Genomic DNA, 27,693 nt, shown 5'->3' with positions numbered 1-27,693 from the left:
CCATTCACAATTGATAAAGGTGACCTTCCTCGATAAAAGCAACTTAACTCTATCCTCACCGATCACAATTAGAAGAAATAATGGCATCGAATAATAATCCAGCATTTGCCTACACGGTTGTGTACGTCAAGGACGTTGCAAGATCAGTAGCTTTCTATGCAAAAGCCTTTGGATACACCGTACGCCGCTTAGATGAGTCGCACAGTCACAACTCAAACACAAATTATGCATTTAATTTTAATTTGCCATGTTTTGTCACTTTTGGCTTAATTGATACGCAGATGGGGAGAACTAGAGTGGACAGACAACGATTGCTTTCGCCCCGATGCACCAGCACGAGACCGATGACCTGACTTGCTTGATCCAGACTCCCAACTCTGGCAGGGAGCGACAGCCGGTTGAGGTTTGCTTTGTTTATCAAGACGTTGATGCAGCGTACAAGGTATTTGTTTTGCCAGTTTGGCACAAAATTATATATGTTTTCATGTTTATACTAATGGCTCATACGAACGTGTTGTTAATTTTGATTGAATCAGAAGGCAGTGGAGAATGGTGCAGTGGCAGTGCGCAAGCCAGAGGATAAAGAATGGGGGCAGAAAGTAGGGTATGTTCGTGATATAACTGGGATCGTTGTCAGAATGGGTAGCTATGTTCAAGCGCCGAAAACAGAATGAATGATTAATCAACTAAAGAATGTAATTTCATATACCTCGACTGTGGATTCAAGCAAGCATTTTGTTGTGAAAAGAAGCTCCTACAACAAAGACCCGAAATCTCAAGTTGTTATTTAACCACACTGGTATTTCGTGCAAGATAAAGATAATTCTAGTCGACCCAAGTACTTAACAAATCCTTGTAGCTAGAAAGCTAGTATTACTGTAATGATGAAGTGAAGCGTTTGCAGTACAATCTTCCGTACTTATACAACTAAAACAGAAACCTTCAACAACGATTTTTCGGCAATAGGCCATGGACGATATTCAACCGTGGCCGGGTATGTGTTTAAGGGGCAATCACCAAACTTACTCCCAAAACTAAAGACAAGGAGTCCATACCTGACGAACCAAATCCAAGGACATCAAATGAATGAGCAAACAAGAACAACCTTTTGCCATCAAATCTATAAACCAAAATGCATTTGCCATACTCAGAAAAATGTGAAAAGAGATTTGCGTGAGAACTTCAAACGTCGCCATTATAGTGACCACCCAGCATATATAAATCCAGTTGAACCAGCCTCCCCACACAATAAATCAACTATGTCCGGCACCACACAAAGTGGGTAGAGAAAGAGTGCCTGCAGTCTATAACATTTCTTGGGATTTTCTCACACAGCGGCTAACCTTTTTCTTGAAATCATCCCTCCTCTCTCTCCATTCCTTCTGCAAATAAAAAATCAAATACATGTCTCAGGAAACAAGATAATAAATTTATACCATAGCCAACTTTTCTACGACATAATGATTAAAATGCGCTACATCCAACTGGCCTCTTGATATAGGTTTGCCCATATATATAAAAAATAATCATTATATCATACATTACTTTGAATGTTATAATAAAACTTCATCATAGTTGCGAAGCAAATCTTAAGAGGGAAGAAAAGACCATCCCACAAGGGTAAAGAGGTGAAACAGTCAAACAGAAGCAAGAAGAGTGAAGAAGCATATAGGGTTAAATAATAGCAAGAGCACATAACAAGGCATCATGAAGACGTAACTTGGAAGAAATCCCAGTTGAAAACCCTAAGTTACAAAGGATTGTTAATATCCCTCAAAAAAATGTGTGAAGAATTAATCAGGCTCACTGTTAAGCTTCTAAATTTATGGATCAATGAGTAAACTGCCCAAGAAGGCTTCATCAAACACTTTCAACACAGCAAGTTTCTTTTTTAGTACCATGAAAAGCAATCCCCCAACAGAATCATCCGCATCGGGTAAATAAATTACTGCATACCATCTATAACACTGAAAATGACTTCTTTGCAAAACAAATTTATAAGACAACAAATGCAATTTATGAGGTGGACTAGCAAATTCAATTAGAAAAGTTGTTATCTAAAGCAGTTTCAAATATATGGTAAACCATCAATGTCAAAACTACAAGTTAATATCTGAAGAGACAGATCGGTTGGAAATCAGAGAAAATCACACCAAAGAAGAAAGCATCCATTAGGTTGTTTTGTTTCTTTTACCTAAGATTATGCAATACAAAACCCTCCACCAGGTAATGCAATAACTTCAGTGATACAAAAAAATACACAACATATATAAACAAAATTAACAAAAAATTTGACAGATGGAATAACAATTAAATTCTGTTCAGATCTTCATTAACAAGAAAAACAAATGAAAGTACAATATAAAGGATATTCAATATAAAATTAGCCAAATTTTCAGATATAGATTTTTTGAAACACATCTGCTCAAACTATATTAAAAATTTAACCCTGTCATTCAATTTTTTAAGATACACTTATTGTTTCAACATATGATCCACCAAGTAGAAGTTTAGCTAACCATTGTCATGTTGGCCACTTAAAAGTTCTTATGTTTACAAATCAAGAAATTTCCAACTATTCATGATTGAAAAGATGATAGAAATCAGACAGCTGCTGAACGGAAGTAAAAAGGTGATTATGTTGAGGAAACAGAGTTGCCAAAACTGAAATATTTTAATGTCAGGAAAACCAGATAACACTTACAGCAGCTTCAACATTTGCAGGAGATTCATCATTAGGACTGGAAAGCATTGATATGATACTCAAAACAATACTTTCAACCTATCACACATAACAGTTCAAACATTAGTAAATCCATGATCGTAGTCCAAGATTGGTGCATAATACCAGGAAAAACATAAAAATTTAACAATTTATAAGAAACTATTAAAGTGTATGCAAGTGACAAAACCATTATGACCAGACCATAAGCCTTTTTCACGAAATTAGAGATAGCGTGACCATAAGCTATGTGCTCTAATTAATTTGGTTCCTTTCAAATTAAAAAGAACAAACTAGCATAGGGTATACTTTTTTGTGTTGACCATTTCCAATAATCTTCAACAGTTTCACGGCCTCAGTCTCCCATAACAAATTTTAAAAAAAAAAAATTGCAGCTTTTTTTACTAAATATAATTTCTATCTGTCTGTTTAGTCATCTTTTATCACCATCAGTAAGATTATTCCAGAAAAATTGTAATTTTAGCTATATGTAACATATTATAACATTTAAATACACACAAGTTAACCATAAAGTCAAAATCCTAACTGAAGCCACACACAAATAACAAGCTAATGTATAATAGACATACAGTATGGACGGGCATCCAGCGCTCACTTGCAAGCTCATAGCCATTAGGGTCATCACCCGGAGGATGAAGAATTGATATGCAAACACGTCCATCAGGATAAACTGGAGTTCAAGAAGGGAAAAAAACAAGTCAGCTCATGCAATGATCCAAATGTACACTTGTTATAAACAATAACCAACCATTAGGATGCCAAATCTCTGTGGTAAACTTCATTGTAGGCGGGCTATTAGGATAATTTGATGGAAAGCTCATAATGGCATTGAAAAATCCCCCCTCACTGCATTTACAATAAAGAGCAAATATATGAATATTCATTCCATTAAACAACTATCTTAGACAATGCTTCATAAATGTCACAAACACAAGTCCAAAGAAGCATATTCTTAGAAAGCTCAAATTAAAGAAAGACATGAAAAAATCTAAGTTACATTGTTTTTATAAAAATATATAACTAGAACCAATGATACAATAACAATAAATAACAAACATTAAATAATATGGTAGTCAGCAATAGTCTGAAAGTCATAGAAACTAAAGCAGATCCTTCATAGTCTCTTTACATGACAAAACTACTATTTTCACGACCCTCCAAACAAGGTTTCAAATGAACCAATTCATTATGAAATTCACTTCAAACAATATAACTTAAAAATAACGTGGGGTTATTTTTCAACATCAAGATACAAGGACATGAAACATCTTACAACCAAAAAAGTTCATTTGACTGTTCCAAGTATCAATACTTAACCCAAGTTAAAGTCTCGAGTATAAACCATCTATAAAAACGTGAACAGCAAAAGCAAATTAAAAAGTTAAACTTCCCTAACCAGCAGCTAAATTTCCTCAAGATTTGAAAACCAAATAACACTTGACACCAGATTATTCCACAAACTGCCAACAAGACTGACGTGAAAATACTACCAAGAACCAGCTATACCCGAAATTAACATTAGGAAAAAAAAAAAGATCCAATATCCAGAAAACCAAGTAAGAAAAAAGAAACTAGTCTCAGCAGCTGATCCAATCTCATCAAACACAATCATCCAAATTAGTACAAAACCCACGTAAAGAAGCGTTTGAAAAAAAAAATCTTGAAGCAATTAAAGAGCTAAAAGCACATACTAAAGAGTATCTGGTGGTCCAATAATCGTAACACTCCATTCAAATATATTAGTCTCATCCACCAAGCCAGCCGAGAACCCAGTAACGGGGTTCTTGCAAAGATCTGCACACACGGTAACCGATCAATCAAAATCAAGAAAAAGAAAACATATTTTAAAATTTCAGTAAGAATGAATCAATTTCTTTGATTGATGGATACCTTTAAGTTGTTTTTGAAGGAGGAGGCTTGCCTGAGACGCTGCCATCGATTTTATCAAAGAGAGATGAGAGAGCTGCAATGGCTCTGAAATTTTGTGAGAGAAGGAATGCGAGATTCAAAGTCGACAGTTGTTGGCTTTAATCGTCTGCGAATGCTTTGATTAGAGTAGTTACTATAACCAATTAAATGAAGCCACATGTCTATACTTTTAGATGGCGCGGTTGGCTAATAGTGAGAGAAAGATGCGTTGGCACTTTAATGGGATACAGTGGGTTCTCACAGGTTAGATTTGAACTGAGTCAAGTTTAAGTTTGAGTTAATTTATATATAATAGAGTTTGAATTTGGGTTTAAGCTTGTCATGCTCGTTACACTTGAGCTCAAATTCTTTTCGAGTTCGAGCTTTTAATTAATTCATTATTAAAATAAAGTCGTTTTTAATATATATTGGTGAAAATGACATTATTTTGTATTAAAATTTTTAACTTTTAAACTTTGATGAGCAAACTCGAGACAAGGTTAGATTCAAACCAAACCGAACTGAGTTTTAGCTCGACTTAGTTTGTATATAGTAGAGTTCAAGTTCAAACTCGAGCTCATCGAACTTGTGAAAGTTAAACTCAAACTCGGTTCGAATATAATTCGATTCGTTTCGAGCTCGAGCTTTTAACTAGCTCATTATTAAACATGTTATTTTAATACATATTGATCAAAATAACGTCGTTTTGTATCAAAATTTTTAATTTACAAATTTAATAAATAGCTTGTGCAAGCTTATATAGAGCTGACTCATTTCAAACTTATTTAAAATAAGCTTAAATAAGCTCAGTTTGAATCTAATCCTATTTATAGATATAATTTTTATGTATAATTTTATATATAAATAATAATAATTTATTATTATACAATTAAATATCTTTTTATCTTAGTTTTTAATTATTTAATTTTATTTATACACATAACATTATTTCTATAAACGCCAATAGAACTTATCTATTTTGCTCTTAAGGGACATTCTAAGTGATAAAAATGAAGATGTTCTAAGTTTATGTTTGTACTATAACTTAAAGATGACAATGGATCTAGTCATATAAGGCTAAAAATAGAAATATTTAATATGTCACAAATCATGTTATACTAAGATTTGTAAAAATATGATAAATTTTCACACAACTAATTTGAAATAGGGTCCACTACAACTCAACTTGGAGCCCTCCTCCTCTTTACCAATAGGGCTACACTATTGGTAGAATGGGTTTGCACATCATTAGCATGATCTTATTATTAGATAAACTCTTAGAAGACATTTGAGAAACAAAAATTCACCTAGATGCACATACAAACTAATTACACTAATTCAAATAATTTAAAAAAAAAAAACATATATGGAGAATGGCCTTTGGAAGCATCAAATGACAAGAAAGATTTTCCGACCATTTAAAGCGCTTTGGAAACATATTTGAGAACAAGCTTGAAGACATCTAAGGTAAATTGATGACCAACGTATGGTCATGGGTCCTTTTTATAACACTTTGAGAATAAAGTGTAAAACAATTTTTGTCATTCGAGATAACTAGGGTTGGATCCGAGCTGAGCTCGGTTCGATTCGGTTTGAGCCCGAAAAGATCTCGGCTAAGTCAAGCTCGATCGAGCTCGAACTGGCTCGAATGGTTTGGTAGATTTTTTTTTAAAATTTTTTATACAAAACGACGTCGTTTTGATTAATATATATTAAAAACGACATCGTTTTGATTAATATATATTAAAAACAACATCGTTTTGATAAGAAAAAATGAACTGAGCCAAACCGAAATGAGCCAAGTCGAACGCGAGCCCGAAACGAATCGAGCCGAACTCGAGCCGCTCATATATGAACCGAGCCAAGCTCGAGTTCAGTTCGGCTCGAATCTAGCCCTAGAGATAACTCAATGACATACATTTTCAATCTTACAATATGTTGTAAATGTAATTAGTAAGACATCCTCAACATCTGAATTAGCTTAACAAATACATGACTTTACCTAGATAATAATAGTATCAGTATGCTCTTTTTGTTTGCACTGTAGAAATTGACTAACAATTGTTATATAGACAAAACCTCTTTTCGATCAAACTCACAAAGTGATATTAGAAGACAACTAATGGACAACCAATAGATTTGTCCTCAACTTGTCTGTTGATTCAAGATACGAACAAGAACCATTACATCTAACAACAATAGAGAAGAAATCAATTTCCCATTACTGTAAAACCACTTCCATGACTTCAATCATTACAATTAATGCATTAGTTATTCTATTACCATATCATAAACGCACATTCATCATGCCCATAATAACAATCATAATTCAACACTTATTTAACTGCACATGTAACTTTAGTATCTCTTACCATAAATTCAAAATTGTAAGAACGCCTACAGCATTGACCACGCACTTATAGTTTCTAACATTTTCATTGGAAATATGTTATTTCCTCTCTAAATAGTTAATAACATAATCAAACGTGAACATAATTATGCTATCAATCGAATCACATTAAAAATCATATTATTAATTTTTTTTTTTATAATCAGAAATTTTATTCATATTTATTAGATAGATAAATCTGAAATATAATGATTGAATTTATAATTTCTGTATCAAATAAGTTAAAATTTTATAAACGTGATAAAAAAACGAATCTAAACTTTCATATTGAAAGTTCTAATACTCTATTAATTTTGTTAACTTTTAGGGTTCATATTACTAATATTACCATCAACAATGTATATATATACACACATATACATATACATATAATTCGCTAATATTGTATTTTACAAAGTCACTATAACTAAAAAAATTAAACGTGCTTCTAATCGATTATTTAAAAAATCAATCTCATAGATAACTCCCATTCTACCTTATGATGGCAAAAGAGAGACCGAGACTATTGGCCGATTCTGTAACTCATACACATCGATCATGGCACCTCTATGATTTTATCACAGCATTGCTAAAAAGGTGTACCAGAAATTATAATGTAGCCCACATAAAGCAAAGCATTCACGTGAAAGGCACCGCAAATATATGAAATAAAAAAGGACTTCAAAATTCGAGAAAAATAACCCAACACAGATAAGCCTTTTCAAATTTGTGCACTGCATCCGACGGATGACTGTATTCAGAGATTCCCTTTTTTCAGTTAATGAAGACGTGCAATGCACAATTCAGAGTACCCGCTGCACAATTTGCTTTTACAGTTGCCATGGAGTTCTGTTAATGTCGAAGCAGATCACATAATTAAGCAAACAAAAGACATAAACTTGTTACATTTATTCCCAGTCAAACTAACATCTTAGACACAAGTGACACACCACAATAATACAACTTCATCGACCTTAGACACAAGTGACACACCACAATAATACAACTTCATCGACAACTATTGAAAACCAGAAGTTTACATTTTATTTTTTATTTTATTCAGTGGGATTCTCTGGCTAGAACAAGAGACATGCCTTGAGTGGCATCGAACCCACAGCTAGCTTTGTGCTTTCTCTATCTAGTGACAGAAAATGACTTTGAGCTCACGTGGCGAGGAGCACTCATGCATGAGAGGGGGGGTATCATGGGCATAAGTAAATGTAGATGGACAAGCGCGCTTGAAAAACTTCGAGAAACTCGACGGTCGACAAGTCTGTGGACTGTTGTAATGGTTCCGGCAACAGAGTTCGTCCGTACCAAAAGCCCCACACCCACTCTTGCAACCGACGACCGGTCCGTGACCAGGCGGTGATCGCAACTGTAACTTCTTAGGGCACGTAGCAAGCAGATTGGCGCCACAACCCACAACGGGACACACGCCTGTGCCTTCATGTGGGGTCACGGTCATGGGAACGTTGAAACCGTCGACGAGGGATACGCCATAAGAGGAGAAGTCCTTGGGGCCGTGGTGAAGGCTGAACTGTGCCAGCGTGGCCGGGGTCGCCCCACCCAGGCCGTCACATTCTAAACGGTGACCACAGTCACCTGTCACGCAAGAGAAGTAACCGTTGGAGTGTGTGCAGCCAGTGCGGGCCCAGATGCGACCGGACCACTGTCCTGCCGGGGCGGGGAAGGAGCGGTGCATGTGGCTCTGGAGGGGGAAGCCGCCACGTTCAAGAACTGGGTGGCCGGCGTTGGGCTGAATGGCTGGCCAGACAGTGTATGGACAGTTGTTAACTAGGGTGAGAATGAGGCCAGGGCGACGCCCAGCATTGGCGATGGTGCAGAGCATAAGGAGAGTGGCTGCAGTGAAGAAGAGAGAGGAACTTGAAATATGAGCCATTGGTGTTGAAGAAAATGGAGTGGTGAAGGAGCCTGTGGGGGTTCTGGTCGGTTCTTATAGCAGATGAAAGAGTACCTACTCTTGCTCAACTTCGTAGCAAAATAACTAAAACACCCTTTACCCTAAAAAAAAAAGTGTCAAAACAATGTTCTTATAGAGTAGGCCACAGTTATTTATATTTTCCACCTAAAGTATCTCCTTAATTCAAGTTTTCAATTTTTTAATTTTAAAAATCTTATTTACTTATTTATAAATAATTAAAATTAATACGTCTCTAGCTCTTTAACATTTTATTTTATTTTTTTTCTCTAAACTTTAAAAACCAATCATTTTTCTTATAATTTAAGGTTTAAAAAAATGATATCCCACCCCCCCTCCCCCAACCAAAGGTTTAGTTTTCAATTTTTGGTGTCAAATTTGATGTCATCGTTAGTGACAAAAATTTTTCGATGTATTACCATACTTTGACGATCTCTTTCTCCTTATTTGAATGTCTGACCGATATTGATTAAAATTAGAGAGACTAAGAGCTTCATTGAAAAAACAAAACTCTTCATCTTCTTAAAAAAAAATGTTTAAAAAAATAATAATTTTTTTAGATGAAGATAAGATCTTTATCTTTCGTCAAAGCTTTTTATTTTTTCAAATGAAAAGTTTTGTCTCTCAATCAAACTCTTCATCAAGTGATGTTAGATTATTGAGATATAATAATACTTTGAAGAATCCTTATCATTAGTAATGGTGTTGAGAATTGAAAATTAAACCTTAAAAGACAATTTTTTTCAAATTTGGGTTAAGAAAAAAATTAATTTTTAATATTATATAAAAAGATAATTTTATTTTTAAAATTAGTAATCTAATAAATAGGTGTTTAAAATTACTTTTTTTTAAAGTTAAGCGAGAAAAATTTAAAATACGATAATACTTTGGAAACAGTCCTTTGGCCTGTAGAGTATTATATACCAAATGTCTAGGGATACAGAGTGGTCAGAAATCAGAGGAGGACATTAGCAACCGGGCACTCAGGCTGCAGAAAAGACAAGATAACTCGCTGACAAAGCTAAATACTGTTGGTGCCATTTCAAAATTTCAAAGTATATTTAAAGAAATAAGGGTGGCTATGGGCTGTGGCCATTGGATATGAGGTTGAACCTGTTTGTGTGGTTGGTTTCGAAGAGACGATGGGCCGCAACTAGTAATACTAATTTATTGTTTTTCTCTCTGGCCTCCATTTTGAGAATGATTGTCAGATATAAAATATTACAATACAGGCTTTGACGTTTGACCAATGGGCTCATCTATTTGCCTGCGGATCAAATACTACTTAATCAGTCTAAAGTTGACCCATGCAAAGCGAGAGAATAATCGTGATGACTCCGTTGATAAATATATATCAATAAAATTATACATATTTATTTTTGATATATAATTTATATACATAAATAAGATATTATTATATGATTAAATATTTTTTTATCATATAATGACACATATTTTAAAATCATCTAATTACATTATAACACATCACTGTATACATAAATTATATATAAAAAATAAGTACACATAGTATTACTCAATATATATATATATACACACACATATAGGAAGGCATATATTCAAACTTTTACGTGAATTTTTTTTTGATTAAGATTAAAAATAAAATTATCCCTCCTCTCATTATTGGTAATATCAAATACCATTTAAAAGATGTTGATTTTTGATCAAATAAAGGTATTGGATTTTTTAAATTGATAGATAAGATTTTGATTTAAGTTTTAATAATTAATTTTAAAAATTTTTGATTTTTTTTCTTAGATCAACCTCAAAATTTGATTTGTTTGAATTACTCTATTTAATCAAGTTTAATTTATAATAGTTGAATTATATATTATATAATATATCGAAAACTTAATTTTATATATAATATATTAAATATTATATTATATTATATGATATAATTTTTAAAAAATAAAATATTAAAAAAAAAATATATATACTATCATTTTAAAAAATATTATAAATATCTATGAAAATTTAAAATTTGTTATATATATCTTTATTATATTATCATTTTCTCTAAAAAAAATTAATTTATATTATTAATTTATATCATATTATACTATATATTTATTATATTATATTAATTATAATATATCTAATAATATATATATTTTATTTATATTATAAGATATTAATAACCTAACCACTTCAGTTTTACACGCCATGCTCTCGTGGTCTTGGAAGACCAGCAACTAGAATCATCGATAAGGTGGCGTTGAAAGTCGAGGTGGAGTGGATGGTCCCATGTCCCCAGCTTTCATGTTTGCCAAATTTTAGGCAAACATGGACAAGCGCGAAGGGAAAAGTTGAAAAATGCAACTTCACCATGCCCCCAGGTCCTTGTCGCTGCTTGCGCACTTTCAACAAATTAATAAAATACGATACAATTTCAAAGAAAACGATAAATCTAACTGAGTGCCCATATTATTTATTTATTTATTTATTTTTTAATTCTGGTTGTGGCGTGCTAGACTTTTGTTTATAAACGTATTTAATTTCAATAAGAAATTATTTTTAAACTAATAAAATTAAAAAAAAAAAGTTAGACCATTTTCTTAAATATGGTAATATGTAACTTGAATTTAAAAACTTATCCATCAATTATATATATTTAATAATTAATTATATAAATTATTTTAAATATTATTTTTATATAATTAACCAATTTACTTAACGATCAAAAATCCATTGGACCAATATTCACTCCAATTATGAAGATATTGATTGAAAGAATTGAACTTTTATTTTTCTATTAAAAGGTATGAACTTTTAAAATTTTTTATTAAAAGAAATACATTTTCAAATTTTTACATTGGAAAAAGAAAATTTTTACTTTTTTTTTTAAATATATCAAACTAACCACCTTTCTTTAAAAAAAAATCTTCATTGGTTTGATACATTTAATAAAAAATACCAAAATTTGATAATTTTTATATGAAAATTTAAAAATTCAACTCTAATTATAAAATTTTTGTGAGATCAATCAATTTAATAAAAAACCAAAAATTAAACCTCTTCAATTAAAAATATAATTATTGGATAAATCTAGATATCCTATTTTATTTACAATAAAATTATATATACATTTTTTAAGTACATAAATATATATATACTTATATATGTTATCATATAATTAGATAATTTTAAATTAAAAAAAGAATAATACTTAATAATATAATAACATATATAAATATATATAATTATATATTTAAAATAAATATATATAACACTGCCTTTTTGTTTAATAGAAAATGAAGTGGGCTAAAATAACAACAGTCCTGTTATTATTAGAAACCTGGGGCATTTTCAATTGAGAGGAGGAGCAGTACTTGAACACCATCAGCCCACTTATGTTAAACAATTATCACAACTCACAGGAATGTGTTATGGGCTGCATTATTTTTGCCTCCACCTTAACCTTGATTCTGGGGCCAAAAATTGTAAATGGACTCAATCTGATCATGGTTAGGTCAATAAATCTACCTTCGTTACATATTATTAAAAAAAAAAGAGTAATATTACTCTATTATATAAATATATAATAATTTTTTACACAAATAATGATATATTTTTATATGATTAAATATTATATTATTTTTAATTTTTAATTATCTTATTATATGATTATATATTATTATTTATCTAAAAAATTTGTATAAAAATTATGCACAGAATGCTACTCATAAATATATCTTCCGAGGGATAAAATTATGCTGTGCATCACTATATACCATAAAGAATTCTACTAGATTCAAAGTGTATGTAGATTGTAGACCAAACTTCAGGGTTATCAGTGCAATTTTATTCATATGATCAAATTAATGTTTTTCATAATTACGAGTAGCTCTGGGATGGAGGGATGGATGCTTAATACAGTAAGCCTCATCAATCTTATGAGAAGTTAGATTGTATGAAATTTTTATACTATACTTTTAATGCATTTGCGTAAATATAATAATCTGATGTAGCGTAAGCAAGTGAGATATTGAATATGAAAATTGCGGGGTCGGGACGCCCATGCCGACACCAGGCCAAGGACCAAGCACTCAGGGGGACATAATAGCAGCTACTTGCATGATTTTTTTTTTTTTCATGGTTGTAATGATAACTCAGAAATGATAACAGTGAAGAAGTCAATTCGGAATGAGGAGAAAAACTTTACCCGGCTTTCCTACAATTTTTTTTCAATTTTAGTTATCATTATAAAACATGTACCACTTTCAATATAAATGCCACTTCTTCATATTTCTCAGAGTACTGGTGGCTCAAACACAGCAACTCAACTCACTATGAGAAAACAGATTGACTTTTGCTTGCAAGCATTTACCTTTATTCTCCTTGCATGTCTCTTGGTTGCAGCCTCTCAGCACCAATATTTCTCCACCAAATTTATGGTTCAATCTATTGGATCAGGCAATTTACTTACTCTTTCTCTTTCTGGCTATATCTCTCTATATACATGCGTGTCTTGTAGTTGAATTTGTATTAAAATTCTTTGTCTGTTGCTGCCAACAGTTGAGCTCAATGTTATAACTGCAAAACCAAGCACAAGGGCACATACAGGGAAAGTTTTCCCTACTTGGGTATGCTTTTCTCTTTTTTTTTTTCTGTTAAATTCAATCATATTTTCCATCTAGCTTGGGCAGTTCTAATGGCCTGTAGCTGAATTCTTTCACTCTGGAATGATAATATTTATACAGGTTGAATGGAAGAAACTTCGTAGAGCTCCATCTGGGCCAAACCCTGTGGGAAATCAGCACCCTCCATCCAGGCACTGAATGGAAGCAAAGCAACTCGGTTTCTTAAGCTAAGGAAAAGAGTTCTCTTCTTAGTTTTTACAAAGTTAGATCAATGTACTCATGCAGGTTAGAGAAAAAAATCAATCCTCAGATTATTGTGCTTGTACAAAAATGGATTTAACTGAAAGATTCATCTCTCTGAAAGCAGTTGTTACATTGAAATTGGTACTTTCTTAATTAACTATTCATCTTTCATGATTCTAGCTGTCTAATCTACTACAAAACCCACATAACTGCTCTTCAAAGTTAGACATCTACTGCAGCTGAAATTAGCATTTACTTTCAGTCAATTTAAGCATTTGTTTCAGAGATCCTAATGTCATATTTATTAGAATTTGGTTAAGAGCACGATGAACACAAAACATGCATCCTCTCATTTTTTAACTCCAGCATCCTGCTCTGTGAAATTTTCCCGGAATAAGAATTGACATCAGGCAAAAGCTTCCTAGCTCTGCTACAAGTATACACAATTGCTAGGTTATTGTTGTAACATGTTCAATTGACAATGGCTTGACAATATTATCTCCCTTCATAGACTATGTAGAATGCAAAAATGTTAATAATCAGACAAAATTCAAATGCCAGAATAAAAATGGCTGCTATAAAGTCACTAAAATAAATTTTGGTCGAGATATATAGGACTCACATTAAAATACAAACAAATCAGTATTATGTTTTCTCATACAGCTCGCTTCCTCTTTGAGCGCTTGCTTCTTCTTGGCCGAGAAGCATCTGGTACCCGTTTGCTTACTCTTGAAGCATATGCTCTTTCTAGAACCTCATCATCCTGTTGCAAAATGTAAATAGTTCAGATTTTAACAAACTTTGATGGTATGAAAGATGGTACACAACACAACGGGAAATCACATATATTAGGACTCTTCGAATACAACTGAGTCCAGGCCAATAATGACAAACAATGACAATAGTAATGAAATATCAAACCAGATGCTTTAATCAACATGTATGCTTCCTAATTTGCACCTCAGTAGCTGAAAATTTGAGATTTGTTTATAAAATCATAACTTTTGCAATCTTAATTTCAAGAAAATCATCCATGCCAACATCTAAATTTGACTTAATTATCTGCAGGTGGACAACAAAGTTAATTATCTTATAAATTTAGACAAACTTCATAAAAAATAAATAAATAATCATTTACACCTAGCAAAACAGTTTCTTGTGTTGATGGGGCTGCAAGTTAATACTTCAATTTTATGTGAATGGATGGTATTCCATGGCAGAATGAGAAGCTGTGGGCTTCCCTTTAGGGCATAGAAGTTAATCATACAAAGAATGCTCCACACATGATTGTGGCCACCCAGACACAGCAAAAAAAAAAAAAAAAAAATTGTCTGTTTAAGACTTTTGAGTTTACTTCAAGGTTCAATCAGTGTTGGACAGTGGAAACCACCTATGACTGCCACAATAAGACAGCAATATCATGAACATGTTGCCATTAACATCCTGTGAGAACACGGCTAACTTTTGTGTCCTATTGCTTGTTTATTTTTCATCATTTATACTTCACAGAATTTCAAAGAAAGCATGCATGTGTGCATAAAAGGAGTACAATAATGGCCATTTCAGGCAATGAAAACAGTGTAACATGCAAGAAAAGTTCAAGTCTTACAACCCACGGTCCCACAAAAACTTTTGGTTATAGAGTTTTAGCAAGCAACAATTATTTGCATATCACGTGGCAAATACAACAAAATTGTAATCCTCATATGGTAGCACTTCTACCACTAGGAATGGCTGGTTCCTATTCCACTTTCATGATGGTGAGTAAACTATAAGAATGAAAAATGCAAACCCATTTTTAATTTCTTTTCTCCATTTAACCTTTTTTCTCACTGATAATGAAAATAGGGTTTATAAAAAATATAGATTCAAAAGATTTTTCCAGAAGAATCATCTTTATATCACCAAAATCAAATGCTTACCTTATCTGTAGACTCAACATCAGATTCCTCATCTAAATCAGATGCAGAACTTTGAACCTCTTCTTCTGGCAACACCTTGGTCAATTTCTTCCTCTTCTCTTCCTCTTTTAGTTGCCTGAACCTGTTGATTGCCATTTCTATAAGACACTGTTGAAGTAGCTTAAAAAAAAATTTCCTGAGGAATAGAAAACTAACCTATCACCACCCCGAGAAGGCTGAGAAGCTGATCGTTTTGCGCGTCCAGCAGAGATGATTCCACTTGCATTCTCATTAACAACAGGCTTTGCACCACCTAATTTACGTAACCACACTTGCTGTGCTGTGCTGAGGACATTATTTGTGAACCTAAAACCGCATAGTGCACGTTATATAATTTAATTTACAATAGGAAGCTCTTTGAACATACAAATTAGGGGTCCACCACTAACTAAACAAAGGAGACATATTTCTTTAACTACATCTGTAGAAATTTTAGGTGTTTATTAGTAAATATTGACTTGATATTCTGAATATTTCTGTATATAAGATAGTTGACTATTTTTGATTATTAGAAGAAATTACTAATTTGATTTCCTTACTGTTTTAAAAAGAATCTAGTAAGAATATTAGGAGTTTTAATTTGTTTCCTTTTTTCTGAGATTGTGAAGAGTGTCCACTTCAAAAACAGTATACCCTTATTTCAGAAGTTAAAGATCAGAGTTCTATATTCTCTCACAATTAGTTTCACAGTATAAAAGCTACAATCCTAATTTATTTTACCTCTCAGATAAAGAGAATGTGCTTTGAAGATGGAGAATGATAAAAGAGAGAAATAAAATCTTGGATAAGCTTAAGGAAAACCTCACACGGGCCCAAGAGAGAATGAAACATTTGGCTAACATAAACAGAAGGGAAGTCGAGCTAGAAGTGGGTCAGCAAGTATATTTGAAGTTACAACCTTATAGGTTTCGTTCATTGGCTTCGAAACCGAATGAGAAGTTGAGTCCTCATTTTTATGGGCCATATGAAGTTGAGGAAAGGATAGGAGCAGTAGCTTATCGATTAAAACTTCCAAAATCAGCGAGGGTTTCAGGTATTCTCCACAAGGTGATTTGGAGTTGTTGATCAAATGGCATGGGTTGGCCGACTGCGACAATTCGTGGGAGTTATACAGAGATATGATTCAACTCTTTCCTCATTTGCACCTTGAGAACAAGGTGCCTCTGGATGAGAGGGGTAATGTTAGGGCCCGAGTCTACGTGAAGAGGAGGAAAGGAAGAGCAAGGCACAATTTGGACCACCAAGCTGTAGAAACGCACAACACAGATGGGCACTCTGCAGAGAAGACAGATGGCACTCATTCAGCCTATGAGCATGCAACAAATACAGCAGACCAACAACTAACATGTCAGTACCAATTGCCTAAAGAAGAGACCACAGAATTATCCCATGCTGAAGTGGCACCACCTAATTGGAAGCGCTGTAATGTTGAGCGGAAAGAAAAGAAGGTACCTGGAGCAGAAAAGGGCAGAGAAGATTTTTGATGAATTAAGGAAACCAGGAGAGTCCCAGCCTCTTGAATGCTGGAGAGCTGAGTCTTAAGTGTTTGAGAGTTTTATCATTAGTTGCTTACTTGTTAGTAAATTCTGATTGAAAGTCACTGTGTTAGTGTTTCTTTTTATGAATATTATGTTGATTGTAGAGACTGAAGCTGATGGAAATGTTTCATTAATATTACTGCATTTCAGATACAAGAATCCTTTATCATCACACTGTTGAGTGAAATATACACTTTACAATTACTGTAACCTTTACAAATTTATCTCCAAATCGGAGTTACTAAATCCAGCAAACAACCATTTCTCGACGTCTGTGGAACGACAGAGACGAACTGTAGTTAAGGCTCCTCTCCAAGTACCTAAGAATTAGTTGTTTTTTTCCTTTTTTGCCTTGAGGAGATTTAGTTGAGAGTTTGCCAAAATACAAATATCAGCAGTAACCTCTCTACTACCGAAAAAGCACAAACTTTACCCAAAAAGTCACAAACACTGTCAAAAGGTTCAAAAGCAACCAAAAGAGACTAGAAATTGTTGTAAAAGGCAAAGGCACTGCCACAATAGCACTGAAAGTGTCAAATCTACCTTTGTAGACATTCATCGTGGTCAAAAATACAAAGTTAGTCCTTAGAAAGTGCCAATTTATCTTTGTTGTTACCAGAAAATTGCAGATATGCTACCTAAAACTATAGATCTACTTGATATCCCTTCTTCTGCTTATCTATTCAATTCAATATGTTATTGAAGATGCACAATGATAAACACAAGAAAGGAGGTCTCTAGCTCAAACAAGGAAGTATTGTCTACTACTTCATTCGAATCAATCCAACAAACTGCGGTCTTACAATCCTTTCGATATGAATCATCCCTGCAGATCACCAATCATAAGTTGGACCAAAAGAACTCCCTTCAATGGTCCCAATCGTCCAATTAGTAATCCCCAGAAGAAGAAAATAAGATATATCACCGTTAAGGCTAGACAACCCAATACCAAAGATCCAATATGTGTCTATGGGAACTTAACAATTCCATTGTCATAGTCTGGTTGATTAACTCAATAGAACTCTATATTAGTTGCACTTATCTCTTTCTCCAAACTACACAAGCTATTTGGGATGCCATCAAGGAGAATTACCATTTAAGCTTAAATGGGATATGTCACCGTTGAGGTCTGGCTTATTTTATTTTTAGTTTGGATCCAAGAACCCATAAACCTACTTAGAAAACTGAAGTTCGAGAGCAAAGCATTAGATCTAATTGAAGTGCACGACTAAGCACCGTAACATGAGCAAACATTAAGCTATTGGAACTCATATTACCACAAATAAAAGTTTTTCTCCAACAGTACAATGGCAAGGAAAAACATTGAAAGTAGAAACTTATATGTATATAATTATTCTCTAGTCAAGACCATACATATTCATTGTTGGATTAACTACATCGGATTGAAATGGTATTTTACAATCCAAATCCAAAGGTATCTATGCTTCTTCTAGATAAATTTACATCAAGATGTCCTGACTAGAGAATAATTTTATTTAATATATATAATTCAACATCCCATAATAGAGTTACCATAATTCAACATCCCATAATAGAGTTACCATAAGTCAACATCCCATAATAATGTTCATGACCCTAGTGCGCCCCTTCTGTAAATGGGTGACCTTGGAAGACTATAAGGCTCTTGCATTTCAAAAAAGCTCAAAAACATATATTGCACTAGGAGTTAATCATAGCAAGACTTCATTACTGAATAAGGATAGCATGGGAATCTCAAATTGACCTAAAGATCTTCCTTTTAGGACATGACAGTCATACCTATTCAATTCATACTATGAATCTATGACAATCAATTGCTCTAAGAAGAAAGATAAGGTAGAACATTTTCCTCAAATTCAACATATGCCAACATAATTGTAGCCCAATAACAGACATAAATCACAAACAAAGCATAGGGATTAAGTTAATTGCTTCCAAAAAATTGTTGACAGGAAACTAACCAGTAAATTGATAACCCTGATGGAACGGACAAGGAAAAGTAACCAATCATAAGTGGAAGGAACTTGAAAACAAGAAGTGTGTTCTTTTGAGTTGGATCATCTGTCTGTCACAACAAACCAACATTGAACTTCAAAGTTATTTGAAGAAGAATATAAGCATATTTAAATGGTAAGAGAAAATTATTTTTTGACCTGGGGAGGCTTCATAAGCTCCATTGAGACATATTGAGAAACAACAAGAAGGACAGGTAAAACAAGGTATGCAATAGTGTCTTGCCAACCCAATGGTGGATGGCCATCCTGCATTTAGTTCACCAAATTTGATTATAAGTCAGATAATTCAAATCTAATTCACCAAGTTTATAACGATAATGCCCAACAATTAAGAAAAAAGAACAATTTTAATTACAAATAAATCATGTAGATAATTTCTTATATTAATGGAGAAAGTTCTATTCATCACTCATGTTACTGTACATGCTTATCTCCACATTGCCCTTTCATGTCGTGCTAGCCTTTGGAATTCAATGTTTTTAAAACCGGACAAGACGCCAACCCAGTGGAAGGGACATTCTGGTCCAATCTGTTTAAAAATAATATTCAAACAATTTTGTATTTGTCATTAAATAAATAATCTAAATTATTTTAATATTGAAATAAACTTAGTTTGATAATATGCATACTTCAATTGATAGATGAGATCTTGCGTTCAAGTTCCAAAAATCAACTTCTAAAAAAATTGATTTTTTATGTTGAGTCAAACCCAATTTTTTACCCATTCCAACTGTTCAAATTGTTCAGTTCAATTCAATCTAACTCAAGAAATGGTTTTCAAGTGAACTGAAACCTTTTTGTTGGCGAGGTGATAGTCCAATTGGTTGAACTAGTCGGTTTGATCCCCTTTTTAAAACCATATTTTCATCCACATAAAGACACAACAATCTAAATTATATAAGTTGACACATCAAATCAAATAGTAACTATTTTGAAATGTGAAATGGACAATGATGATTGCATTGAGTTCTAAAAATTGAGAATTAAGGATTCTAAAGCAATTGCATTTTGGCAATTCTTTGAAAGACATTATTGTCATCCCTTGGCTTTATCTCCTCATTTTTGCAAACTTTTAAACACTGATATGTATTTTATTGAGTTGGGTGTTGGTCATCGATGTCCATTTCACATTATAACCAGCCGGATGGTGGACTCTAGTGAGGTCGTCTCCTTTTTATACTTGGTCTTGAGTTTGGATCTAAGGTTCATTGGGAAATAGTGATGAATGGTTATTCATAAATTTCCATATGGTTTTATGTGTTTAGAGAAATTGGGTCTTTTGCTTTGTCATTTATCTTTCCTTTGATTTAGCAAACTGGAAGAATATATCCTACTATAAGGCTACTTGTCTCTTTTCCCTTTATTTCATAAGGAAATTATTTTTTGTTTTCTACTGTACTGATAAAAATTAGTTTCTTGTTATATATCCAAGAAAAATTTTCCTTGGTATCTTTGACTACATTGAGTGCTAACAACTGTATATATATACATGTAGAAGGTAAAGGAACAATTTCCATAGTAAAACAACCCAGCTGAACTTTTGCATATCATAACTGTTTCAAGTTCATGCTTCAAACTAAAAGGGAAAGTCACATGGTAATATCAGCAGCTTTAAAAAGGCTTGGAAAAAAAATTATTAGCTTAATACATCTGGAAAACACAAAGTTTTATTACCACAAATGGAAAGAGCCAAGAAATGCCGGATCCACTTTGTCGAGCAGCAATTGTTGTTGGCCCACCCAATGAAGGTATCCAAAAGAAACCTTCAGTTAACAGTCCCTAAATTTAATAGTTCACAATTGTCAGAAATAATGTAATTGATTCTCCATTTCAAGAGGTAGAATCACGGCAGTTGATAATAATGAGTATCAAACCTATCAATTACCTCATTTGCAACATTTGAAAGTGCTTGATACAGGCCTATCCAGACAGGTATGGTAGCCAACGTTGGTAAACAACCTAGATCAATGTTAAAAAGATGTTGATATGCATCAGCTACAAACAAATAGTGCATGTTTTAACAGCTATAAATAATTGTGGAAAGAGGGGACAGACAAAAGAGTAAATACAACAGATAGAAAATTGAAAGCATGCAAACTCCAACTCTGAAACAACCATTACTGAAGTTACCATAAACTGCATGTGATGTTGATGATGGCAACCACTTGGAAGAAAATGATTCACAAGTGATACTTATCATGGTTATAAAACAAGAAGAATTATTCAAAAGAAAGAAAGAAAAAAAAAAAAACCTTGTATATTTTCAAAATTTCACTTAAAAAATTATGCACAATAGTCATCTCACAGCTGGTAAACCAAGCATCAACACTTTTTGGCTTTAAAGTCAAAAAGAAATTTTTGCAAGAAAACAAAGCCAAACCAACATGAAAAAAAAAATGCAATGTCAAAAGATAAATTTGAGGAGTACCTGCGTATGGGTTTACCCCCGCCTGCTTATATAAACGAGATGTCTCAAGTTGTATTCTCTCCTGAGAAGTGGATAACAGAAAAAAAAAAAAATCATATTAATTTCAAAAGAAAAATGATTGCTGAAGCTCAAGCTCAACCTCAAAATCTGATCAACTCCCATATACTAACAATATGCCCTCACCTTACTGTCAGCATATCTTTGTTGAATAGCCTTGATCTTTGGTTGAAGGTTTTGCATAGCTAATGTTGATTCCACCTACATGTTCATATAGGTCAAACAACACCAACACTGTCAAGAGTAGCAGAAAATTACACATTCAAATGGTGTGCTATATCACAATGTATTAATCATTTGCAAAACAGAACCAAAAATCAATTACATATCAAAGGTAAAAACACGGCAAGCATTTTGTCAAAAGTGTTTTTGTATCTATTTTATACTCGCCTGTTGCTTTGTTAAGGGAAATGTGACAATTTTAACAATAACTGTCAACAAAATAATAGCAAAGCCATAGGCATAAGGTACATGCACGGTTGAAAGCCCATCCTTCAACACCTGAAATAGGATTAAAACGTAACAAAAGAATTAGCAGACATAAGTATACTATGTTTGCTTCAAATAATTGTCAACTTATAATGCTTGAAGAAAATCTCCCAGCAATCGCATTAAAATATAGCCTTTAACATACCAATAAACACAAGGTCCGTCAAGAAGTATTTTAACATTTCCAAAAGTGTTTAGTGTCTATTTTATGACGTTTAATTTTAAAACACAAAAACTTGTTTGAGTCTATAAAAGCACTTCTAGTGCTTCCAATGCAAAGCATTTGAAAACAATTTTATAGATAATAAAAGTAATTGGAATGCTTCCCTCACAACATACACAGATATCACTATAACAGTTCCAAACACACCAATCCTCCACCTCAAACGTAGAGAAGATTCTTTCCTCCCAAAACATAACGAATACTCAAACAACCAACTCAATGATTCGTATCTCCTTCACATAATCAACAAAAATGCCAATCTCACAAAAGTCAAAATTCAATGGTAAAATCATCAAACAAACTCAAAATCAATTCAGTAACAATCAGTTCAATAACCAACTCCACAATACACACATATTATATTCGTTTATCCGTGCATACAAAAAATAGAAGTTAGACTACCTTGAGAACAAACTCCATGGATTCGGAGATAAAGCCGAACCAACCGCCATTTTTCTGAGTAGCAGCATCTGCTGACGTGGAGGCGCTGCCACCGGAAACGGTATCAAGTGAAACAGCAGCATCAGCGAGAGTGTAGAGTAAGCTCTCGGCTCGGCTGTAAATTAAATTGACGTCAACTACAGAGTCTACGGAATGAATTGGAGGAATTTCTTGGAAGCTAAGTTTCACTCTGGTGGAGGCGAGCCTACGGTGAGGGAGCGGATGGAGACCATGGCGAGAGAGTAATAACGATGATGAAGATGATGGGAGCGGTACGCCGATGAACGGTGGTGATGAAATCAGAGTTTTCGCCATGGTTGTGGAAGTTTGGGCTCAGCTGCTCATGAGAGGTGGAGATGAGGCAAGGCTTTGAAGTGGAGGCACGGTGATTTTTCGAATTATCCGTATATTTATTATGCCAACTAAACAATAAAGATCTCCGAGGAGCGCTTTCTATCTATGGTGCTTCTTTTGACCTATAGATGAACGTCACGTCACCACAAGAGGCTTTGTGGCCATTCTGGTAGATAGACGTGGCAGGGGGCGGGCCGGTGGGACCCTCTATTTTGCATCCACCTCCAATTGGATTTATACGTAATTTATTTTATACGTAATTTATTTGAGTTTGAAAATAAATTTAAGCCGGATGAATTTAAAATAAATTTGATTTAAATAAATTTAAATTTCAAATCAAGTTTGAGAATTAAATATTTTTAAATTTAAATTTTATGGATGTTCGACTCATCAAACTTATAAATCTGAAAAATTAATACAAATTAATTAAAATAACATCATTTTATTTAATACACATAAAAATAATATTATTTTAGTCATTTTATATTCGATTATAAAACCGAATCAAACTTAAAGTTTAGCTTAACTCAAACTCAGATTAAACTTGAGTTTAACTCTTTTCAAAAGAGTTGAGTTCAAACAATTTTGACACCAATTTAAGTTTAGCTAATTTTAAATACATTCATTATATAACCTAAAATTGTGTAAGTCGTGTTAGAATTGTAACCTAAGCAAATTGTACTTTGGTCTAAAAGGCAGCCCACAAATTAGCCCAGATGCAATTGGCAACTTTTAAAAGAGTTTAATTTTATTTTTTTTCATTTATTTTGTTGAAATTCATAATATTTTATAACTGTATAACGTATAATGCTAGTTTTTGATAAAAACTGAAATCACAAAGTCCATTCCAAACAGGAATCAATCATATAGGTTTTACATTTCGATTTATATTTAAAGAATCCCATATTCCAAAGCTGCTCTAGATGCATCCATATAATGTGTATTGATTTTGTGAGTTTGTGATAGATTGTTACCAAAGAAGATGGAAGAAACATTGATCTTTTCCTCGGTGAGGTCGCGGCATAAGCTTGCAACAATGAAGGCGAAAGCTGAACGGGTGTGGCTGAAGGGGACTGAAGAGACGGTGACATTTTTCTTTTCCCGTTTTCCGTTCTATTTCAAATTTTAGAAAACAAATAGAATTATAAAGCTAAATCTTGGTGGGAAAATGGTGATTACTCAAAAGCGAATGAGGAGACTGCGTATACTTACACGCCAGCATTAACAAATACAAAAAAAACTAACCAATAACAAAAGGTTCTAAGAATGCGTCGGCCACGTAACTTAGAAATCTCTCGAACACACTGGAATTCCAAAAGGAAAGCAGGCGAGACGGAGACCTGCAAGTCTAAACAGCAATATTAATCCAACGGTTCACACTCCATGATCAGAACATTCCAGAAATCAAACTTTATTTATAAGCAATGTCCTGCTCCTTACCTTCCACAGAAAGTGAATCAACAAACGTCAAAAGCTATCAAAACCTCGGTTCTTCTTCTTTCGAGCTCTTGTTAGTAATTTTTAGCAAGCGATGGCTGGTAAAGGAGACGGTCCTGCCATTGGAATCGATCTAGGGACGACGTACTCATGCGTCGGTATTTGGCAACACGATCGAGTGGAGATTATTGCTAATGATCAGGGTAACAGAACGACGCCGTCGTATGTTGCTTTCACCGACACCGAGCGTTTGATCGGTGATGCAGCCAAAAATCAGGTCGCTATGAACCCAACTAACACTGTTTTCGGTATGTTTTCAACTGCTTCTTCTGAGCTTTCACCGTTAAGTTAAATATTTTTAATGTTATGTGTTCTTTACTTTGGCTCTAGCACTTACGTATAGTCTTATCTTTATATAGAAGAGCAGGAAATTTAATGGGCCGTTGTACGAATTTGAGAGAATATAAAAAGAGCAAAATTTTAACCTTTACACTATTCAAGAATCCGATAGTTTGTTGATTATATTGTTTAATATTTGAATATCAAAATAGCTTAAAGGATGGGCATTGTACTTTTTTTTTTTATCCGGGGGAATCATCGGTAATTTTTACATAGTAGAAATTATCCTATTGAAATATCTCGTTGACATGAGAATATTACTGTTTTCTTCAGAGTTGAGATAATTTTCATGAGATTAGGACAATTGGAAAAAATAATATACAAGCTTAACGCTCTCTAATTTATACTGTCTGGAAAGTTTTGATGAGTCAAACAGAGCAGCGTTAATTTGTGTTTTCCTATGTATGAGTTTTTGCAATTTAAGAATTATATTTGACTGAATTGTCTTGTTGGATGGTAATGGTGCAGATGCCAAGCGTTTGATTGGAAGACGATTCAGTGATCCTTCAGTACAAGCAGACACAAAACTATGGCCATTCAAGCTCATTGCAGGCCCCGGTGACAAGCCTATGATCGTGGTCAATTTTAAGGGAGAAGAGAAGCAATTTGCCGCGGAAGAAATCTCCTCAATGGTTCTTATCAAAATGAAAGAGATTGCTGAGGCGTATCTAGGCACTACTATAAAAAATGCTGTCGTTACAGTGCCTGCTTATTTCAATGACTCGCAGCGTCAAGCCACAAAAGACGCCGGTGTTATTGCTGGCCTCAATGTGATGCGCATTATCAATGAACCAACCGCAGCTGCTATCGCTTATGGGCTTGACAAAAAGGCTGGTAGTTCAGGTGAAAAGAATGTGCTTATCTTTGATCTTGGCGGTGGTACGTTTGATGTATCACTTTTGACCATCGAAGAGGGTATTTTTGAGGTGAAAGCCACTGCTGGTGATACTCACTTGGGTGGTGAAGATTTTGATAACAGAATGGTAAACCATTTTGTTCAAGAATTTAAGAGGAAACATAAGAAAGATATCAGCGGAAACCCCAGAGCCTTGAGAAGGTTGAGAACTGCCTGTGAGAGGGCCAAGAGAACTTTGTCATCTACTGCACAGACTACTATCGAAATTGATTCTTTATATGAGGGTATCGATTTTTACACTACCATCACCCGAGCTAGATTTGAGGAGCTAAACATGGACCTGTTCAGGAAGTGTATGGAGCCTGTGGAGAAGTGTTTGAGAGATGCTAAGATGGACAAGAGCAGTGTTCATGATGTGGTTCTTGTTGGTGGTTCTACTAGGATACCCAAGGTTCAGCAATTGTTACAAGACTTTTTCAATGGGAAGGAACTTTGCAAGAGCATCAACCCTGATGAGGCTGTTGCTTATGGTGCGGCTGTTCAAGCAGCTATCCTAAGTGGTGAGGGTAACGAGAAGGTGCAAGATCTCTTGTTGCTTGATGTCACACCTCTATCTCTTGGTTTGGAGACTGCAGGTGGAGTTATGACTGTACTGATTCCGAGGAACACCACTATACCCACAAAGAAGGAACAGGTATTCTCCACCTACTCTGATAACCAGCCCGGTGTTTTGATTCAAGTCTATGAGGGTGAGCGATCGAGAACCCGTGATAACAACTTGCTTGGCAAGTTTGAGCTCTCCGGCATTCCTCCTGCTCCAAGGGGAGTTCCACAAATCAATGTCTGCTTTGACATTGATGCTAATGGTATTTTGAATGTCTCTGCTGAGGATAAGACCACTGGACAGAAGAACAAGATTACCATCACAAATGACAAGGGTAGACTCTCAAAGGAAGAAATTGAGAAGATGGTGCAAGAGGCAGAGAAGTACAAGGCAGAGGACGAGGAGCACAAGAAGAAGGTGGAGGCAAAGAATGCACTTGAGAACTATGCGTACAACATGAGGAATACGATTAGGGATGAGAAGATCAGTGCAAAGCTTCCTGCTGCAGACAAGAAAAAAATTGAAGATGCCATTGATGGCGCTATTCATTGGCTTGATGGAAACCAGCTTGCCGAGGCTGATGAGTTTGAAGACAAACTGAAAGAATTGGAGAGCATTTGCAACCCAATCATTGCAAAGATGTATCAGGGAGCTGGTGGTGATATGGGCGGAGCTATGGATGAGGATGGTCCTTCTGTCGGTGGCGGAAGCGGTGCTGGCCCCAAGATTGAGGAAGTTGATTAAGTAATAGGATAAGATGGTTTGGGCTGATGAATATGGTGTCTTTTCTTTTTTGATGTATCGGTTGGCTGGTATTCGAATTATATGATGGTGCCTTTGTTTTTAATCTCTTTCCTTATGGTATTGTAATTTTTTTTTTCTCTTTCAATACTGTATTATGCCCGTAGCTGTTTCATTCGGTTAAGTAATACTTGGGCTGCATTCATCATGATTTGCCCCCTTACCCATTCTAAAACTCTGTACCTTTTTGGAAATTCATGGGCATTTATTGTCTGACTTTTAAATTACGGTCACTTGTCAAAAAACTCTAGAAATTCGAAATTC

The 27,693-nt window shown here is 34.1% G+C and overlaps 5 protein-coding genes and 1 long non-coding RNA gene across 7 annotated transcripts; 2 read left to right on the top strand and 4 right to left on the bottom strand.

Annotated features, from left to right (window-relative positions):
• Positions 1–842: 842 nt before the first annotated feature.
• LOC123209692 (ubiquitin-conjugating enzyme E2 7) lies at positions 843–4,793 on the bottom strand. Its single transcript, XM_044627821.1, has 6 exons — positions 4,634–4,793; positions 4,435–4,537; positions 3,492–3,589; positions 3,313–3,413; positions 2,705–2,782; positions 843–1,382 (listed from the first exon to the last, which is right to left on the bottom strand). The coding sequence occupies exons 1-6, from the start codon at positions 4,677–4,679 to the stop codon at positions 1,305–1,307; spliced, it is 504 nt and encodes a 167-aa protein (XP_044483756.1). The 5' UTR covers positions 4,680–4,793; the 3' UTR covers positions 843–1,304.
• A 3,137-nt stretch (positions 4,794–7,930) lies between these two features.
• On the bottom strand, positions 7,931–8,986 carry LOC123207546 (osmotin-like protein). Its single transcript, XM_044625059.1, has one exon. The coding sequence runs from the start codon at positions 8,941–8,943 to the stop codon at positions 8,179–8,181; it is 765 nt and encodes a 254-aa protein (XP_044480994.1). The 5' UTR covers positions 8,944–8,986; the 3' UTR covers positions 7,931–8,178.
• A 4,231-nt stretch (positions 8,987–13,217) lies between these two features.
• LOC123208873 (CLAVATA3/ESR (CLE)-related protein 46-like) lies at positions 13,218–14,005 on the top strand. Its single transcript, XM_044626488.1, has 3 exons — positions 13,218–13,416; positions 13,519–13,586; positions 13,704–14,005. The coding sequence occupies exons 1-3, from the start codon at positions 13,233–13,235 to the stop codon at positions 13,779–13,781; spliced, it is 330 nt and encodes a 109-aa protein (XP_044482423.1). The 5' UTR covers positions 13,218–13,232; the 3' UTR covers positions 13,782–14,005.
• Positions 13,915–23,415, bottom strand: LOC123208872 (inner membrane protein PPF-1, chloroplastic-like). 2 transcript variants are annotated; one of them, XM_044626487.1, is made up of 12 exons: positions 22,940–23,415; positions 22,216–22,326; positions 21,952–22,026; positions 21,769–21,829; positions 21,226–21,299; positions 21,015–21,119; positions 19,479–19,586; positions 19,287–19,390; positions 15,944–16,093; positions 15,749–15,869; positions 14,449–14,589; positions 13,915–14,253 (listed from the first exon to the last, which is right to left on the bottom strand). In XM_044626487.1, exons 1-11 carry the CDS (start codon positions 23,291–23,293, stop codon positions 14,482–14,484), a joined length of 1,371 nt encoding a protein of 456 aa, XP_044482422.1. In that variant the 5' UTR covers positions 23,294–23,415; the 3' UTR covers positions 13,915–14,253; positions 14,449–14,481. The 2 variants fall into 2 exon arrangements, with proteins under 2 accessions (XP_044482422.1, XP_044482421.1); XM_044626486.1 differs by lacking the exon at positions 13,915–14,253 and having other exon boundaries at positions 14,309–14,589; positions 22,940–23,414.
• A 715-nt stretch (positions 23,416–24,130) lies between these two features.
• On the bottom strand, positions 24,131–24,677 carry LOC123205057. The gene is made up of 2 exons (XR_006499720.1): positions 24,578–24,677; positions 24,131–24,445 (listed from the first exon to the last, which is right to left on the bottom strand). It is a non-coding gene; the product is annotated as an uncharacterized LOC123205057 (long non-coding RNA).
• Positions 24,678–24,719: 42 nt separating this feature from the next.
• LOC123205045 (heat shock 70 kDa protein 4-like) lies at positions 24,720–27,656 on the top strand. The gene is made up of 2 exons (XM_044621842.1): positions 24,720–25,077; positions 25,637–27,656. The coding sequence occupies exons 1-2, from the start codon at positions 24,864–24,866 to the stop codon at positions 27,370–27,372; spliced, it is 1,950 nt and encodes a 649-aa protein (XP_044477777.1). The 5' UTR covers positions 24,720–24,863; the 3' UTR covers positions 27,373–27,656.
• Positions 27,657–27,693: the final 37 nt, after the last annotated feature.

This window comes from Mangifera indica, chromosome 2 (assembly GCF_011075055.1).
Source record: "Mangifera indica cultivar Alphonso chromosome 2, CATAS_Mindica_2.1, whole genome shotgun sequence".
In the NCBI taxonomy this organism is placed as follows: domain Eukaryota; kingdom Viridiplantae; phylum Streptophyta; class Magnoliopsida; order Sapindales; family Anacardiaceae; genus Mangifera; species Mangifera indica.
This window is presented reverse-complemented; position numbering and strand designations above follow the sequence as displayed.